At 38.2% G+C, this 19363-nt stretch overlaps 3 protein-coding genes across 3 annotated transcripts in view; 1 reads left to right on the top strand and 2 right to left on the bottom strand.

Moving 5' to 3' along the window:
• LOC134826218 (platelet-activating factor acetylhydrolase IB subunit beta-like) overlaps positions 1-3168 on the top strand; it is a 77665-nt gene extending 74497 nt beyond the window's left edge. Inside the window, exons 4-10 of the mRNA XM_063838513.1 lie at positions 119-403; positions 751-919; positions 1033-1232; positions 1687-1818; positions 1980-2084; positions 2245-2401; positions 2524-3168. Of these exons, the coding sequence (XP_063694583.1) occupies positions 119-403; positions 751-919; positions 1033-1232; positions 1687-1818; positions 1980-2084; positions 2245-2401; positions 2524-2597 (1122 nt within the window). The 3' untranslated portion in view covers positions 2598-3168. The remainder of the gene's footprint in view (positions 1-118; positions 404-750; positions 920-1032; positions 1233-1686; positions 1819-1979; positions 2085-2244; positions 2402-2523) is intronic.
• Positions 2976-4992, bottom strand: LOC134826222 (transmembrane emp24 domain-containing protein-like). The gene is made up of 4 exons (XM_063838518.1): positions 4822-4992; positions 4414-4612; positions 4110-4214; positions 2976-3798 (listed from the first exon to the last, which is right to left on the bottom strand). The coding sequence occupies exons 1-4, from the start codon at positions 4873-4875 to the stop codon at positions 3674-3676; spliced, it is 483 nt and encodes a 160-aa protein (XP_063694588.1). The 5' UTR covers positions 4876-4992; the 3' UTR covers positions 2976-3673.
• Positions 4993-5788: 796 nt separating this feature from the next.
• LOC134826216 (ubiquitin carboxyl-terminal hydrolase 8-like) lies at positions 5789-12812 on the bottom strand. Its single transcript, XM_063838511.1, is given in 13 exon segments — positions 5789-6056; positions 6058-6588; positions 6774-7617; positions 7761-7975; positions 8141-8809; positions 8946-9156; positions 9275-9378; positions 9572-9639; positions 9761-9806; positions 10831-10955; positions 11128-11245; positions 11466-11631; positions 12689-12812. Coding segments are annotated over 13 exon segments (3369 nt in total). The 5' UTR covers positions 12781-12812; the 3' UTR covers positions 5789-5876.
• Positions 12813-19363: the final 6551 nt, after the last annotated feature.

The raw sequence follows: 19363 nt of genomic DNA, 5'->3' as shown, positions 1-19363 counted from the left end.
ACTATATCCTGTGTGCAACTCCCACATGACATAATACATTCCTTTAACACCACGTACACTACTGCACTGCTCTACTTTAAGTGGCTACTCAGTATACTAACATAAATCTCCTTTCCAGCCGTCAGATAAAGCTAACGACAAGAAATTTAATGGTCTCCTCGAAAAGAAATGGACTTCCGTGTTACGGCTACAGAAAAAGGTCATGGACCTCGAGTCCAAAGTGACAGAAACTGTTAAGGAGTACGAAGGAGGGCCCACAAAGAGAGAAAGATCGGCTGATAACTGGATACCTCGACCTCCCGAGAGATACTGTCTTACTGGTCACAGAATGCCAATATCAAGAGTTATTTTCCATCCAGTTTACAACGTGATGGTCTCCGCATCTGAGGACGGATCAATTAAGGTATACTTTAGTTATTGAACTGTCCGTAAATTGTTTCTTACAGCTACTCATAATGGTGTTGATAAGCTAGCTAGACGCGACGCGCGATTGGCAGCAACGTCACGCCTTCTTCAGACCTACATACCGCATATTAACTCACATATTTTAAAGACTGGTGTGTGCCGACTGTTAAGGTCTCTGTATGCAGCCGCACACTCCATCACCGTCCTGTGTTTCCATAGACATTAAGTTCGACATATTCTACGATATGCCGTGATTATACCATTTATAAAAACCTGGATCCTATACAAGAATGTAACGTACATGGCGTATTGATCTGACACGTTGATTAACACGCGTGTTTGTAGGTGTGGGATTACGAGAGCGGTGATTTTGAGCGTACCCTCAAGGGCCACACTGATGCTGTGAACGACATCTCATTTGAGAGTTCTGGCAAGATACTGGCATCGTGTTCCTCAGATCTCACTATCCGACTTTGGGACTTTGTGGGGTTCGAGTGTATTAAAACCATGCACGGTAAGTGGAAATATCCGATGACATTTTTAAAGCATTTCATTTTAAATTCTGCCATTTTCCATACTCCATATGGTATGAAAGTAGAGAAGTGTACTAAACTCTCCTTCCTCCAGGACATGACCACACAGTGTCCTCCGTGCGGTTTGTCCCCACCGGAGACTTCCTGGTGAGTGCTAGCCGTGACAAGAGTATCAAGGTTTGGGAGGTATCCACTGGGTACTGTACTAAAACTCTCCTGGGTCACAGGGAGTGGGCCCGGGTTGCTGTGGTGTCTCCTGATGGCAAACTCATCGCATCTGGTTCTAATGATCACGTTAGTTCTTTGATTTCTTGGTCAGATTGGAGTAAGAACGATCTTTCCTGAACTGAAATTCTCTGTTCCAAAATATAACGTCATATCCCTATTAGCACTGCACATTCTAAACGTATGTTAATATAGTATAAGTAATGTTGAAAGTATTCCATCTTTTCAGCATTTTTATACTAAAAGTATCTCGTCACTCTGGATCGTGCAAGATTGGCCTTACTCGAGTCTGATCAGTGATCAGACATTTAAATTGATCGTGTTAATCGTGTAAAATCGTTGAAATTGTTCACCTGAAGTGTCATTTCAGGAGCCTTTAAAAAGTTCACAGCCGAATCAGACGACTGAACCAAGTATTATGTCGTATAACGCTGGACACAAATCCGTCGTTGTAAGCATTTGTTTAAAGCCTTTTAACCGTCTAATGAAGTGCACTTGATCTCATCATCACAATTCTTTGCAGACTATAAGAATCTGGGAGATTGCAACGAAAGAATGTAAAGCCGAGTTGCGAGACCATGATCACGTAGTCGAGTGTGTAGATTGGGCCCCTGATAACTGCACAGCTCACATCAACGAAGCAATACAATCCGAAGTAAGCTCATGTCAACTCAATAAAGTCGATAATCGCTGAACTGAAACGAGTTGTCTAGGTTGAAGTTTGAAATTTCAATCGGAGAATACAAAGTGAAAGTCAGATGAGCTGCTAAATAAATCTTATACCAGAAATTTTAAATTAACAGAATTTCATCCCAGAATCCTCGAGCCGCCAAATCGGACGGGCCGTTCCTAGTTTCTGGGTCACGTGACAAGACGATAAAAGTATACGATGTTAGCACTGGCAGCTGCATTATATCTCTAGTAAGTGCTCCTCTTACTGAAATCTACTGATTCCCTCCTCTATATTGTTTATTAAAAGCAGATGACTAGAGAATCAGAAGTGCTCTGATTTTCCCGTCAGTATCTTATTATCAACATATAATTACCAATTCTTTTTTCATTGTAACCCATCTTGCTTCAGATCGGTCACGATAATTGGGTGAGACAAGCGATCTTCCACCCGAATGGCAAGATGATAGTGAGCTGTGCCGATGACAAGACCATCAGAGTGTGGGACTTCAAGAACAGGAGGAGCACGAAGACTATCCACGCTCACGAACACTTCGTCACATGCTTGGGTATAGTTAACTTAGATAGCATTGTCCCCTTGCTAATTTTCACTTAATTTAATCATAGTTTATCTACACATTGCATTTGTACATTGTAAACTGGGAACTATTTTAACGACTCTCTGTTTCAGATTTCCACAAGTCGGCTCCGTACGTCATCACCGGAAGTGTCGATCAACTCTGTAAAGTTTGGGAATGTCGTTGATTTTGAATATTACCAATACGTTTCCACGGCGATTGTAGCCATGAGAACCGCTATTTCGAACACGAGATCTGCACGGGGTTTTACCAAGGTCACGCCTCCAGACTTTTGTAGGATTTTTCTATGACTCGCGGCGACGGAAAGGTGTTGTAGTGGTTTGCTTGGGACATTTTTCTCTAATACTATCGTACATCCCAACTCTTTCTTTTTGTGATCAGAACGTGAAAATGTTTTAATGGGTTTTATAACTTGTTTGGGCAGTTATTAATTTCTATAACTTGAAAGTAAGTTTGGAGGATGTTAGTTAAAGTAAGTTCAGTCGTGTTTGTAGTTACAGACTTTCGCATAATACCCTGTAACTCTTATCTACTGATCCAGCTGTTTTACTTTTAGTATGTACTCTAATTTAACGTCGATTTTTATTCGTCATATGATTAAGTGTGAAATTATTAGGATGCACAGTCGATGTGGTTGCGAAATTTGGTTCAATTAGGTTGCTCAAAGAAAGAATGCGGTCTGGTTTGGTATGCTATTGTTAATTGTAGAGATTCTTGACATTTCCATCAAATTGAAACATGGTTTTATTTCCGGTATAAAAACAAGGTTAAGATTAAATGGTTTAAATAAATATATTTCAATGTGCTTCCTCTCTTAAGAGTTCTAAAAGTTGAAATCGGGATTATGAATTACCTCTATAAATATAAATGCAATCAGTACCATTGAGCCGTTAATCAAAAATTAATAATCCGAAACCATGCTTGCTATAAACCATGCACTTCAGAAAGGCATGCAGAATAAACATAATCGAGTGAATGATAACAATTTATTCCGTAATTTACTAAAAGGTAACATTTTCTAATAAAATGCTAAGCTAAAGATTTGAAATCACTAACCAGATTCGGCTGTATTCTATATAAAAAAAGTAAACCTTCCCCCTCACCAAAACACAATCTAATAAAGGAAAACAACTATAAACCCATTGACATAATTAAAACGGCCCAATATACATGCTACTGAAAATAAACTTAGTTACAAATGGCATTTAATCATTATTAAGTGCAACCTACGACATAATTGTCTTAGACAACTCGCCGCACTTCGAAGAATCGTTTCAAATAGTAAACTTGTCCTAGAGACATTGCCAGTAGTACTAAAGCTTCGAAGAAAGCCCACCATACCACCCTCTGATTAGTAGATCCGTTTACTGAAAGATTGTGTGTGAGATCAGCGGACAAAGGTTTAAGTAAAACGAAGAAAATTCACCAGCTAGAGCATTTTTAGTACATTTCTGTGAGAGACGTGTCCAGTTTCTGTTTATATTTGTTGTAGGCGCGCGGCGGGAGTACGTTCAGCTATGCTTAGAAAACACTTTAGTCTTTCTTTTTTGCATCGCGGCGTACGCTAACTAACAAACAATTTGTGACAGTTACTGCGTGCCATAATTGATAAGGTGACCTAAATAATTAAATCAATCAAACACGTGTCGATTGTTGACACAAATAGTGAAATACATACTCATAGAATGGGTTCTATCCCTGACTTCCATGTATTCTTGGTCATGTTTAACAGCCACTAGTTGTCCACTCAGCTGTTCAAGTTGTTCTGCTAATTTATCATGGTCTGAAATATGACACGTACAAAACTAGAATAACACTTCACTGTTTACAGTTATATTCACTGGAACATTTTACTGTGTTCCACAATAAAGTAACCATTTCCTGTAAAAAGTAAAATTTGCACAGCGTGGAGATAAAAATCTTTAATCTTGGCTAAGGAATTAACCGGAAGTTGAGTATTGCATATTCTAAGATAATCAAACCTTGATCGACTGTGTCGCCATTATCGTGTTTCGGCTTTTCCCCAATATCCATACTAAACTTTACAACTTTACTAGTCATCTTACTCATAGCATTACCAAAACAGTACTTATAATCTCCGTCCATGTAGGCGCTGAAAGCGTACTTGCCACTGCTCTCCCGTGAGCCTTTGTAAACAGTTTTACCTTCAGGACCAGATATCTGTAATAGAGTTTATACAAATATTTATATAAATATTCAGAGCAATAACCGTGAAGAGGAGTGGTAATGACAAACACGTGTTACTCTTCAGTTGTACAACTGGTAATTCAATTGGTCCCTTGCCAATACCTGTGTCAGTGTAAGCAGATTTAATGCTCATGCAAATACGTAATTGTCATGCAAATTAGCGTAAAATGTAAGCGACATACCCTTACGTCGATGTCGAGGAAGCCACCCTCAGCCACTTCAAAAGTGAGGCTCATTTTAGTGCCACTAACGGCTGTATCATAGAAACATATCTCTTTCTTAGGTTCAATACTGATGAAGTAAGAGTATGCAGGCAGGAGCTGCACTAACAGACAAGTTACCCACACTATAAACATCCTAGCAATGTTGAAGTTTTAGTGAGAGTGGTTAAACTTTTAAAATGGTGAAAATATCATTAATTAGTTATTTGGTGTACCACTCAAAGAGGGAGACCTGAAAATTAAAATACCGTGTTTTTTTGTACGGTAACAAAAGTGTAATAAAACAACTTTAATATTATTACAAACGTTATCTGAGAGGTACGGGTAGAATTAAAAGTACACTTTTTTAGTCAAATCAGATCAAATATACAATTTACAGAAATCAAAAAACAAAGTATTCACATTGAAAAACACACTGTATTTATTTTATTGGTGCAAAAATCTAAATGATGATAAATCGTTGCTTGTGATACATAACAAAGTTGGTCAGGTACACTTTAGTATACTCAAAAGTGGGTTCACAATCAGAATGTGTCCCGACCAAGATTGAACATTAATTATTAAATTCTTTTTTAAATAAACTCTGTGCTGTTAGTAACGAGCAATAAAATGTTTAATGTTTATATAACCTAACCTACTCCTACACAAAAAATCGGGGGGAAAACCGTATAAAAGTAAACAGTCACGAAAGAAAATTGAAATATATGAATCAAACTCTCATTGAAGCCACATCAAATAGAAACAAGTCCACCCGTATAAGTTTATCATGAATTCGCAAGAATCATAAGTTCATTTAAAGCTGAATATCTGATGGTAATTTCAGCAGCGCAATTATTTCCGAGACTAGCTACTCTAGTAGCAGAGTGTACATTTGGGCGAAGTGATACCATCATCTTCACGCAGGTCACTGTTCACTAGATTCGGCAACCGGCATGGCATATCAAATTATTTTTCCCGCTAGAGGTAACAAAGCAAATCAAATAGTTTGTTCTCACAAGAGCTGAGCTTTTAGCTGATTATCCTTTAAAGTTGAGTTGCCTGATATCATCTCTTTCATTGACACTCGTGTAAAATAGAAGATAAGCTTCCTTCTTCCTCGTCTGATCTGCTTTCATTGGTCTTATGACGTGATCATCATATGTAAACCAATCACCTGACAGTGGATTCCGAGCACACCCGATATAGTGGCCACCCTTCCAGAGTTCCTGTGTGATTTGTCACTCCAAACAGTCTGTAGATCCTACCTTCCTCCTTGTTAGAGACCCAGTTAACTTCCCCTACCACTGCTCTAAAGTTGGTTATTGGGAAGTCCACAAAAGTGGTGATCTTGTCCCGCCACATGCCCGTGTAGCTGAATCTCTTAAGAATGACCACCAGAATGGTAGGTAGCCTCCAGATAGTGATGTCCTTAGTTGCGTCTCCCATCACGTGACATTTGTCACACCGCCATTCTATCTTCTCTGTCTGACAAAAGTTCTCAATACAGCTCGCCAGATTGGTGCGAGATTTACCTACTGGCACTGTGAGGTACATGAAGGTATCAAATGTAACAGACTCGTAGCCACACCGCAGACACCGTGTAATGTTCCTGAATTGTCCCTGAAACAGGTCCACAATGACGCTGTTATTCCGTGCTGTGTAGCATTCCCATGCTGCATTTCCACCCTCTTTGTAAGTCATCTTTGAGAAGTCTATCTCTGGCTGCCTCTTTCGTTCCGCTGGCAAGACCTGAAGACACATCAAGATTCAGGATATATGATAAGAACTGTTTTTTTTCCCGTGCATATAATAATTATCGAATAAATGCTGATTTTAGATAAATGTTGAAATCCTTCTCGTGCTAAGGCGATGCATCTCAAAATGATTAGTTAATCAGCTGAATAATTAATTAACTAATTACATAAATAACTAACCCTGTTGAGATCCTCGTGTAAAGCATCCAACATAAAACTAGTAAACTCCTGACTATCCTTCTGGCTATAATCTAGAAACTGCGGTCTGAACCGTCCAATAGCCTCCTTCCAGTCCTTTGGTGCAAGATGTCTGAACCTATCCGACCACATGGCTTTAACCAGAAACGCATACTCCTCAGCTACCAGCCCCTTTGTTCCCAGCGGATTGTCTGGATTGATTTCGTGCTTGTATCTTCCAGATACAAAGTACTGCGTAAGAGGAGCAATGGAAGATAAACATTGTAGGACTGCGTTCATAAAACACGTGTTACCAATATTCTTTAAACCACATGTTCCCATTTGAACAGAGCCAAAGGCGGGCATCATTCTCATGTTCTTCTCTTCAAGAGCTCTGGCTGATAGCGGTTTTACCACTCTGTTCACAGTGGGATTCTTTACTGGAGCAGATGGCTGACTGTTTTGAGGGCGAGCTGGTGGTGATTGTGGTGCTGGTCGTGGGGATTGAGTGGATTGTGGGCGTGGTTGTTGTGGTTGTGAAGGGCGTGGTTGCTGGGGTTGTGAAGGTCTTGGTTGTTGTGGTTGAGGTTGTGAAGGGCGTGGTTGTGGTGGTTGAGGTTGTGGTGAAGGTCTTGGTTGCTGAGCTTGATGTTTGGGTGTAAAAAGCGGTGGTTGTGGTTGTTGTGGTTGTTGTGGTTGCTGAGATGGATTCTGTGGTTGTGAGAGATGTACTGGTTGGGGTTGGTTAGTATTGGTTTGAGGTTGAGTTATGTAAGCTGGAGGTTTTGTAAGGTCCACTGGTGCTCTGTTAGGTCTAGCTGCAGGCTGAACTGACTGGATAAGAGCTCTGAAAAAGATGTAATTGATTTATTAGGCAAATACGCAGAAAATATTCTAGATTTAACTTATTCACTTAAAATTCAACGTTGGCCATTAAAGCATTTCAGTACTACTGTAGATCAGCTGAAAAGGTAACTGACAACAACTTACTCTTTTGGTTTGTTGGATCTATCTACAGCAGGTTTATCTGCAGCAGGCTGAATTGACCTGATATCAGCGTATTCAACAGAAGGTTTACTAGTGTTGGTAGGAGCGACAATGTTGCTCGGGACCTTTCTCCTGACCTCAACTTGAGCGTATATCGGATCAGGAGGTTTGGTTTGAGGAACTTTCGCTGGAAACGTCGTAACAGTTTCCTCACGAATCTGCCAAGTTTGGGGTTAATATAATTACAGCAGGTATTGAATTACAATCTTGACGGGAGCTCAAACTTGCAAATCTTAGGTTTTATTAAATATCATAATATTGAAATGTGATTTAAGATAAGGCTAAAATTAGCTGATCAAGTGATCATGAGAAATATAACAAACCATATTAGGCTGAGATGTGCTCTGTGACACACCGCCGGGAACCTCTACAGCAGCAGACAAAGGAGGAGTAGGAGATACAAACTGGGGCACAGGAGGAGGTGGAGTACCTTCGTAAATATCTGTTATCTTGAGACTGCCATCACTTCTACTAGGTTTAACATGGGTTCTCAACTCTACCGGAGGGGGACTGGGAGTCTGATATGAAGATAGTGCTGACTGGGAGGTAGGAGGTATATTGTGTCTGAGCTCCTGGTGTCCAGGTACCATACTACTGGTTGGCATCACGTGTTTTTCCTGGTTCCACTGATTGATTTGGATAGTTTGGGGCGACTGAGGCATACTGATCTGAACATTGCCACATGTTACCACTGACTGTTGACTAGCTGCTGAGGCTGCTGCTGCCGCTGCCAAGGCTGCCGCTGTTGCATTTGTATCAATAGTAGGTGTTAGATCCTCCACTGCGAGGACAGGAGGTAAAGGTTTAGGTTCTGTGTCTTTGTTCAATTCAGGGTAGATAGCAGCCGCTTTGACAGTAGTAAGAGGTAGCAAGGATGCTGGTGCTGAATGTCGCACCTTCGCTTTAGCTGGCTTTACTTTCCTAGCTCTATCTGGGTTGGTGCAGTGTTTTGGGAAATGATATACCCAAGATGCGTATCCTCCATCCAGAACCTGAAATTCAATATTAATGAGTTTACACTCAAAAGTATCCTCACTGTTACATACCGTCACACACTGTTACACACTATTACACACTGTCACACACTGTTACACATTAAGTTGAGCACGTTAACCTTAAATTAATTACCTTAGGTAGATCAGAGTTGATAAAGTTAGGGTCTAGACAGTCAGTACAACACTCTCGGACAATGTTTATAGGAGCATTGGACAATTCAGCTACTGAGTTATATTGACTGTCTGAGTCGAATATAACTATGACGTCATGTGAACTTCTCTTGTCCCACAGTAACTTGTGCTCCTTCATCAAAATCAGCTCCCTTATTTCACTGCTGGTCAGTCTGAAACAGCACGTCATATTTTAATCTATTTTATGTATCTGACTAATCTAGTGAAATAAATATCTTTGCTAACTTGGAGTTTACTCTGATGAGGGCTCAATGTTTCCAACACACTTACTTTGTGTTGATGTCGAGGTAATCCTTGGAAAGGAAAATAACAGTTTCATGGATAATGTGGCTGTTCTTGAACTCCTCCAGTGTACGTATGTCTATCAGTAAAACCTGTAAAAGTAGTTTGATAATGTTGGAGATGTTTGTTTACGGTAGATCAAGGAGCAATTTAGCAAGTGATAAATAGATATCTCCATATTGTCTCGATTACAAATGTTTAAGAAACATCTTCTTCCCTGAAACCATGGGGAAAATACGGTAGAAATTGAAGAAGTTAAAACTCATTTAGTCACAACTAACTAACCTTCATTTTCGCCTCAATGATGTGCATTAATTCTATGGCACTGATGTATGGTTCTTTAGGGATGATATCTGTAAAACATCAAAGTAAGTTTCCTAAAATATGTTAGTCCTAATCTTCATATTTCAAATATTTTAGCAAATTTTGAACTTTACGATCATTTAACATGATTAAAAAACACAATAACTTAACCTTTAGCGGATTGACCAAGGGGAACTAACGGCGTTGAGAAGGCAGTCTGAAATAATACCTAGTGTTAATTTTATTATGGACACTCAATGGAACAAGTTAATTTTAGCATTGTTTATAATTATAAAGTGAGTTTGTATTTGTTTTGAAAACTTTTCATACAAAATTACAAGAATATAACAGTATACAGGTGTCTTCTATGATAATAGAAGTAAGATCGAGTTTTCTACATGTTACACTAACAGTTTAATCACAGTACATAATATGTGATAAGTACATTACACGTCATATTATATAAACCGTGATAATACATACATGTTATGTATGCAAACAAAGAAAACAACTCATACGTATCATGTACATTATGGAGTAAAATGTGAATGCTCTTACATGTGCCAAACTCATCAGTCTCATTGTTAAGGCCACAATTAAGGGGGGGGGGGGGGTTAATTTTTTAATGCTTTAAATGCTTTTGTCCTCACCAAAATGAAAATTTCTGATCTGGATATATTGTGCATCAAAAACTTAAAACGAAATCTATCTTCTTTTACAGTTTACGACATGAGACCTTGTAACTTGGCAGTGTTTTTCAAGGTCATGTCTAATAGCAATATGTAGCGACTTTTGATTTTTTTTGCTCCAAAGCAAAGATATGAGTGCGCGTCACGGAATTTTCAACAGTTAACCTCATAAAAAGAGTTAGAAGCAAAACATTATGTTGCAAATTTGAGATGGAACGTATAAAAGCTCTAGGAGAAGGTAGTTTCAGTTCAAAAGACTGATTATTGATAAAATATGTTAACCTCAATTTTACGATAGACTAGTCACTAGGCGCTCTGGTGGGCAAGGGGTGGTGCAGAGAAAAACCACTGGCAAAAAATATTTTTTCGACTTTGGACCACATGTTCCTATTGTAGCAGCTAAGAACTCAGTGCAATTAGTACAGCACTAAAATGGAGCCGTGCTCCACTGCAACATCTTATTTTCTCTGGATTCAGATGAATGTAAAAAAATAAATTGATAATTTCAATGCTATGAAGTGTAAATCATAACAGTGTTATGATAACACTAACGCTGTTAAAAAGGGTAGCTGCGTCGACAGCAGGCTGTGCTGCCTCCAGCTTTAACCTCTCCAACTCTGCCAACTCCCTGTCTCTCTGCTCCTCTAACTTCTTCATTTCTTCCTTATCCAACTTCTCTGAGAATTGTGACATACATTTTTAATTTCTTGATTTGATTTGATTTTAGATTAGATTCTAAAATGTTTACCAACTTCAATCAATTCTGTCTTGTATCTATACATATTTATATTGTTTGAGATACGTGGGCCTCCAAATTTGGAATCTAACAATATTCTTTATCGTTCAAACCTCTTAGCTTTATTGCATCTCGCTCATCATATCTCTTTGTGAGAGATTTCTTCAGCTTTTCAGCTCTATCCAATGCAGTCTTACACTTGGTTATAGGGAGCAGCCTACTTGCTTCTTTCTGCAATGCATTAACACTGTTCAATATGACAATGATATGTACATACAATATACAATGTACATATGTAATTACAATACTTTTACATGCAATCAAAACTCAACCTAAGATTTGCCTTAAACGTAAGGCAGTATGATGCAGGCAGCTAGGTATTAAAACAATAATTATGGTGACATCCAGAGTTGATAATTTTGGGGAAACTGGTTGCGTACAAATTACTAACCAAAACTGCCTTGTTTTTATTGATATAGGCAATAGTGCTGCGAAGTTGTGAGTACACATGGAAGAATTTGACAAAGTAGATGTATGCTTGCTCCTCATCTCCCTTCTTGTAGACAGATTCAGCATTTGTGTAAACCGCGTTTGCTGATTTTATGTAACGAAGTAACCTGCAATTAGAAGGAGTCTTTAAGTATAATTATCAAACCGAGGTTACACTTACAAGAACAAAGAATTGTGTGTAAACTTAAAGGGGCCGGGGGTCTTCATAAAAATTATCAATACAATTACACACAAGCGCTGACCTTTAACCAGCGATAATTTCGGCTAGGAACAATATTTTTCCATAGGATTAAAAGCAGCTGATAGATATCACTCCCCTCTATCAGAAACAACAATAAAATCAATTTCGAGATAATTGAGAAGTGAGGTAAAATAAACGTTAGAATAATGGCGTTATTTTAAGGTTAACTGCATTGTTGCGTAGCAACAGCAAGAGATTGCGCGTGCGCAAGCAAGAACAGATTAGCAACGCACTTAGTTATGCTTTATGCTACGTCATGACTAGCTCACATTAACGCTCACGCTATAACTATTCATAACTTCAATGGTTGTGATTGATATTTTTGATGCGCTTAAAGGTATCGATTAGGGAATCCAAATGTTTATAACTTTATAACGTTGTTGTCATCGTCAAATAAAATCCATATTTTCTACAGTGCAGAGCTTAGAGCTAGATCTCTAGATGGTGAAGAGATTAAAGAAATTTAAACATAAATGATTTTCTTAATTTCTTCGAACAAAACTTTCGACTAGCGGGTTTCTAGTACATAATATCTCTACTATAATTCAGAAAATTCTTTCTGCTGTCTGTCTGTACGACCGCCCACGTGCAAAACAAACGAAAAATATGAACTTGCGTAGTAACCATGGTAACGAGGGTTGTTACACGCACGTGCACGTGCAAAGATTGTTAAAACGGCATTTTTTATCGTTTTTGTTGATATTACGTTGTGTTTAGTGCAGTGCGAGCACCATTTTAATTGGCTATATCAGGTGTATCTTCGGTTGTGTAGGATGTTTTTTGACGCGATTTAAACTTACTGACAAAAAATACTATTAGCTTCCTCCCTGTGACCACGGGTTTTCTAGTATGATATAATATAAAGAGATAAAGTACAACTAAAGCACTTGAAAGTAATAACAAACAACACAATTAGAACTTACGTTGCCTCATCAGACTTCTCGTCAATCCGCACATTTTCTGCCTTCTCTTCTAGCTCTTGAGTTGATGTGGCAAGACTTAGCTTTTTCACCATTAACGTCTTGTTCTTGATTGATGCTAGCTTTAAATATTAGAGTACATATTATAGATGGTCTGGTGATTTAATAAGGGCTTTGAGCATCATATATCATTTGCATTGTAGTGTATGAGAACATAAATTTTACATATTAACATCATAGGCCACCTGCCACAACTACAAAAGGATTAAAGATTAGATTATATTAAGAATAATGACAAAAACATCATCACTAGTTTTAAACATTCTTTCTGATTTCTTCATTATCAGAACTGTGAACATTTCACAGCCTTCGACATCAAAAAAACAAACAAAATCTAACATAACTGTCATAACTTATTTACAGTATAGTAGAAATGAAATTAATGAGTAAACAAGTTAAAAAACTGTTCATTTTAAAAATTCAAGAGATATTTATTCCCTTTCTCTTAGCAACACACAGATTTTTATGTAAATATTGCACTTGTTGCTTCTTCTTCTCGATATAATTTAAACCCTCGATCTTCTCTAAAACTGTATTTGACACTTCCCAAAAGTTGCCTGTGTCTACTATATTATTAGTCTTTTTAAATTCCTCTAGATTAATTTTAAGTCAATAACAGACACTGAATTTCTAACAAAAGATGGCAATTTATTCCAAAAGCACAAATTGCCATTGGTGAACTATCATAAAGATGGTTATTACAGTGCTCTCTCCACCATCTCTTTGTGACATTTTTTCTCCTTCAGCCTCTACTACTCACTTTACTGCCTCATCTTCTGGACGTCATTATCTTTAGTTTAGTTGAGGATTCTCAACACCCACTTTCAAGTCGAGTACTCTTGACCTACTTAGTCCACATGCCTTGCAAAAGTTGTAGTTTACAGCACGGTACTTTTAATGGTCTAAGTCCCTAATACTTGCCAATCGTAGGGGAAGAGAAAGCTTAACAACAAATTAGGTGGCTGCATTTTGTTTTGATTTTATTAGGTCCTAGTATTTATTCCTATTGTCTTAAAGTTTTAAGAGAACTCTCCTTAAATTATTTTAATGCAGTCACTCAGATAAGTTTACATCAGGACTCTTTAACAAAGACACATACTCTGCCCACAATAAGGGGCCATAATTGTTTCAATTATGTAACTGGGATTTCACTGCCGCAGTTAAAAAGGGTAGGAGTATTTACCTGTTGAGTCAAAACCTGCATTAGGTGAGCAATTCTATTCGGAGTGCCCTCACGTATCCAATGGTATCTTAAACAATAGTATCTTAAACAATTATCAATAGAAATTAACCCTTAACACCACACCCGCCTATCATATTTGTGAACATGCATTACATTGTCGTATGAAAGTATGAACTCTCTCTACAGTCCAAACAGACCGCTATGAGCTCTCCCTCCCCTAATAAGTTTATAGTATAACATGACAGTGTAATATATACCAACGCTACATAATATTATGCAGTAATGAGAGAGAGAGAGAGAGAGAGAGAGAGAGAGAGAGAGAGAGAGAGAGAGAGAGAGCGAGCCCCGTAACTCTTACCGTTTTCTTGATTATTCTGCTCAAGCCATTTTATGTAACATTTGTGGTACAAAACCAGCAATTAAACCACTTATCAGCGGCCGAGTTTGTTTTTTTTTGTCGGCACTATACCGAAAAAACCAGTCCCGTAACTCTTACTGTTTTTAAATATAACCGACCGGAAATTACACACGCACAGACAAACACACACACACACACACATTCTGAGATTATTGTTTAAGATTATTATTATTCCAATAGCTGATACCATGCTCTGATAAAGTTAAGTATAGTAAAGTAAAAATTATGATATAACATCATAATCATATCATCACTAATGTCTACAAAGTGTCATCGCACTACATGGAAAAATATACAGTAACTATTTCTCCATCAAATTTAAAAGTAATAATTTATCAAATATTAATCATAAATAACAACATCATTAAAAAATTTGTAATTTATTCATACTTCCCAGTGGAGTAAAGATTTATAAAACGTTTCTTTGCTACATAAGGATGAAACCAAAGATAATCATTGTGTTTTTCCTTATTACTGACATAATTGGTACCTTCAATTCTTGTTAAAACTTCTTTCGAAACATTCCAAAAATTAAAGTCATTAACTTATTTAATCATATCCTTTTTAAAACTTTCCAATCAAAATTTAAAACTCAAAACTGTCAAGCAGTTCTTTACCTCCGAAGGGAGTTTGTTCCAATAAGGAACAACCCGCTCTGGAAGAAAAGAACACTGAAGATTCTTGACTTTTGTCACACTCTATCTATTGGATGAAAACAGATTAAGACCTGATCTGCTTGGTCTGAACAAGTCTGAACCATAATCAGTCAAACCATTAATAACCTTAAAAGCTTCAATAAGGTCCCCACGTATTCGCCGCTCTGCCAGCGTTGTCAAATTAAGGATTTCCAGTCTGATAAAAAATTATTTTACAAGGTTTTAATATTTCTATCAATATTTCTATATTTTTAGCAATATATTAAAGGATTGATAACCAATTTATTTATTGGCTTCCCCTTAGGGTATGGGCTAAACAAGATGGAAAATGTTCCATGCTCAAAGAATTGCAAATTTACAGCAGCATCAGCCATTGATCCTTAAAATGGCAAATTTGTATGATTGTACATTACTGATAGTATTTGGAGATACTGGTATAGAGATCACATGTGATGGGGAGCGTCATCTGGGAGCAATGATAGGTGGAGAGGAGGCTAGAGAGACGTATGTAAAAAAGAAAGTAGAGAAATGGGTGAAGGATGTAGAAGAGTTGTCACGGCTAGGCTCTACGCTCTGCACGAGAATGAGAAAAAGAACCAGTACATGAACCGAGTGCTACAATTGGAGAAAGGGTCATTCGTCCCACTTGTATTTACAACTACAGGAGGAGTGGCACCTGAGACCAAGCGTTTCATAAGGAGACTTGCTGTGTTGATAGCCACCAACACCAAGGAGGACTACAGCCAGGTGATGTGTAACATCAGGAAACGCCTGAGCATGGATATAATGAGGAGTGTGCTAGTAAGAAAGACAAAATGTCTCCTTCAACCTGATACCTGAGGAGAAGAGCTACGAGGGATAGATGATATCTATTGCTCAGGATTTACGATTGTGCTCTGCCAATTGCATCACTTGATTTAATTTATTGTAAATATATACTGTTTGACATTTTCTATTTGGATGATTAGGTTATTTGAAGCAGTTGAATAAAAGTATTGAACAAATCAGTGATAAATGATAAGTTGGTTACAACTAGAACTATCGGGGGCCCTTTTAGAACAATCTCGAAGATCGACTGTAAAGTGATTTAGCACGCTCGCGATAAAAATTCAATAAAAATCTGAGTATCTTTTATAAAAACCCTCTAAGTAGTAAAAGTAGCCAATTCAATGTACTGGCTCTAAACTTATATCTTAATCTGCTATTTTAACTGCACTACCACTTTTCATCCCTCTTTCTCTTTTAAAAGCAATTATTGTTGTTTTCAATAAGTCAAATCTAGTTCTTTTCCTGATAAATGTCATCGCCTAACTGTATCTTTGACCTAATTTTCTATACATTTTATCAGCTAACTTTTTGAAGAAAGTATTTGCTTTTCTTCCCATTCCACTTGTTGTTGATAAAACTATTGGTGTAAATGTTCCATGTTCAACAATATTGAATGAAATGGTTAATGGACCATAATCTCATTGCAAATAATTTATCTGAAAACTAAAGAAAAGATAAAACAGTTCATTTTAAATTAATATTTATAATGTGATGCACTATCTACTGGACCGAACCGCGTGCTATATTTTTTTAAAATAAAATTATTCAAACAATATACACATAATATAGCAATTACCCTATATAAAAACAAACCTTTAAGAATATAAAAAATTCCCTAAACACTCAAAAATTACCCTTGGCCTTGTGGCTCCAAGTTAAGATCTAGACTGTTTATATTAACAATGTTTTTTCTCACACCTCTGTCTCCACGGAGAGAAATCACTGTTGTTCTTAGGATTTCAAAGCGAAGGCGCTTTCTGATGTAACCTACAGCATCCGAGTACCTCTGGCCAGTGTGGTACTCCATCTTACTGGCCAGCTTTTTTACCAGTCTTTCAGCCTCACTACCCATTCCACCAGAAGTCGAGAACACTAAAGGTGTGAAGCTTCCTTTCTCCACTTCAAGAACCCTTGCGTTGTAACATCGCTTTTTCTCATTTTCATGGGACTGGTACATTGCTGGGATCGATTTGCTTGCATTGGAGGGGGCTGGGGCATGAAATACCCTTACATCAAAATATGCCCTCTCTGAAGCATTCCAAATCGATCTTGCAGAAATGTCCAGCCTAGCTTGGTCTCCAAGTACTGTTCCCTTAGGCAACTTCAGACCATCAACTGGAAGAAGAACTGGCTCAGTCTGCACATCCTTGCATTTCACAGTTCTCATTAGTTCAGCAAAGGTGTCTCTCAGCGAGTTGTGCCGCAGTGACACATATCCACCGAGTTTGCAGATGAGCGCATGGTTTGCTGAGTACTTTTGGCCACACGTACATGTCTTAGGGCTGTCCTTTAAGTTCAGGTTGTACCTGAGAGCTAATGCGTCTGAGAACTGTTGTTTGTTCATCAGATATCCATACTCTTTTAAAGGTAGTGCTGTTAACCAAGCACTTGCCCCTTTCTCAGCAGCTAGTTGGAACATCAACTTTGCCAGTGGTGTTGACTCGAGCTCCTGGCGTATTTTTTACTTTCATTCGATTGTATAGAATTAGAATTAGAATTAGAATCAAATTTGTATAGTGTTCCTGGTTGGAGGACTTCGCCACTTCGACGCGCCGCGCAAACTGGCATTCTTGCTTCGCATCGAAGATGACGAAATGGTTGCAGAGCAACAATCTGGAAGGGTTGACATCGTCAATCAACATGTTCAATGTTTTTGGGGAAAATTTGTAATAATTCCGTTTGCTGCGACATGGCAATGGACAAAAAAATGTTTTACGTTTTAATGTAACAACATCGTATTTGACCATTGTTAATGATCAGGCCCGGCGCGCGCTACTTCGTAGCACTTACCATCAAGAAAAAAGCGGAACGCGCTACTTCGAAGAAATTTAGACGAGTAACATCCGTCAACATCGTAATCATGATTTTTTTCAGCTTTTAAAGTTTCTTCAAAATTTAAAAAGGAAAAATAGTTGATTCACGATGTCAATCCTTCGCAGCTCGGTGAGGCACAGTGGTGCATCTCGCCGATCTACCGAGACGCATTATTTGATGCGCATTATTTGATGCGCGCATTATTTGATGCGCGCATTATTTGATGCGCGCGCGACCCAGTAGTGCATCGCGCTACAAGAAAAATAGTTAAATAAACTTGTATCACGTCGTGACCTTCTCGGTCGTTTCACTACAAAGTTTCTACGATACAGGGGAGCCGCGCACTCGAGTGCGCGGCGGGTCATACAACGTATGACAAAAACAAACTAAGTAAGAAATATTTAAAATTCATGCTATCTTAATTTGTTTTGTAGGTTTATAACCTACCAGGCCGCGCGCCGAGTTGGAATCGTCGACGGTCCTTGACATACGTTGCATGCCATTTTCGCGCGCGAAGCCGGATACGAAACATGTATCAAGACGGTCCTAATATTTGAAACAAATATTTTACGAGTATCACCCGTTAAAATTTGTTCAATCTTTTTAAAATTAAAACTTATGCATTATGCATTGGCGCGATGCATCGTTACTCCACGCCGCGCGTCTAAATTAATCATCAAATAATGTTCCTCGCAACCACTTCACTAAATAAGCAGGATGTAGTTACTTCACGCACAGGGGGAGCTAAAACCAGGTTTTCGATCAAACGCTACAATTTGTAGTCAAACGTCGCCAACAGTTACTTTCGTTCAATGAAATTGCTGCATTTTGCCTGCCATTATGCATAATTGAATTTACAAGTGACAAGGATGAAGGAGGCACCACTGGATCCTGCTTAGCTGTTATGTAAATGATTAATATCGTCAATTGATCTTAAATTGTATTGATATATGACATTTTATTGGTTAATTGCGTAATTCAATTTTAAAATCTTCAAAGGCTATGGTCCCAAATTTACCCGGCGACCCCAGGCTATTATATTTATGTTTATAATCTTAGAGATTCGCCGAATAGAGATTCGGTTAACAGGTGATACTCGTAAAATATCTGTTCCATATATTGAGTTCTCGGCGCGCGTCCTGGTAGGTTGTAAACCTACAAAGATTCGGCGGGATGGCAGGATGAGCGCCGCCCAGTAAGTCCCAGATATTTGCTGCAACTTGCTTCCTTCGCAACTTTCTTCTTGCCTATCCCTTTCAGAACTCCTGCGCACGCCCTTGAAAATCTCACGATTCACTTGTAGCTTTTGGTCATTGCGTCAGATTTACAACAATGGTTTGAAGTTAAGCGACTGAATGCTACAGCATACAGTGTGTTCTTTTTAAGAGCTACATGAGTCTGACTTCACATTTGGTAAATCCTGCAAACCCTGCAAAATTTAACTTGAGACAGGATTTGAACTGAAGAATTACCAGTGTCTCTAGCTTTAAATATCTTTT

This window comes from Bolinopsis microptera, chromosome 2 (assembly GCF_026151205.1).
Source record: "Bolinopsis microptera isolate Bmic1 chromosome 2, MBARI_Bmic_1.0, whole genome shotgun sequence".
Lineage (NCBI taxonomy): Eukaryota > Metazoa > Ctenophora > Tentaculata > Lobata > Bolinopsidae > Bolinopsis > Bolinopsis microptera.
Note: the sequence above shows the minus strand (reverse complement) of the source record. Positions and strands in the feature narration are given on the sequence as shown.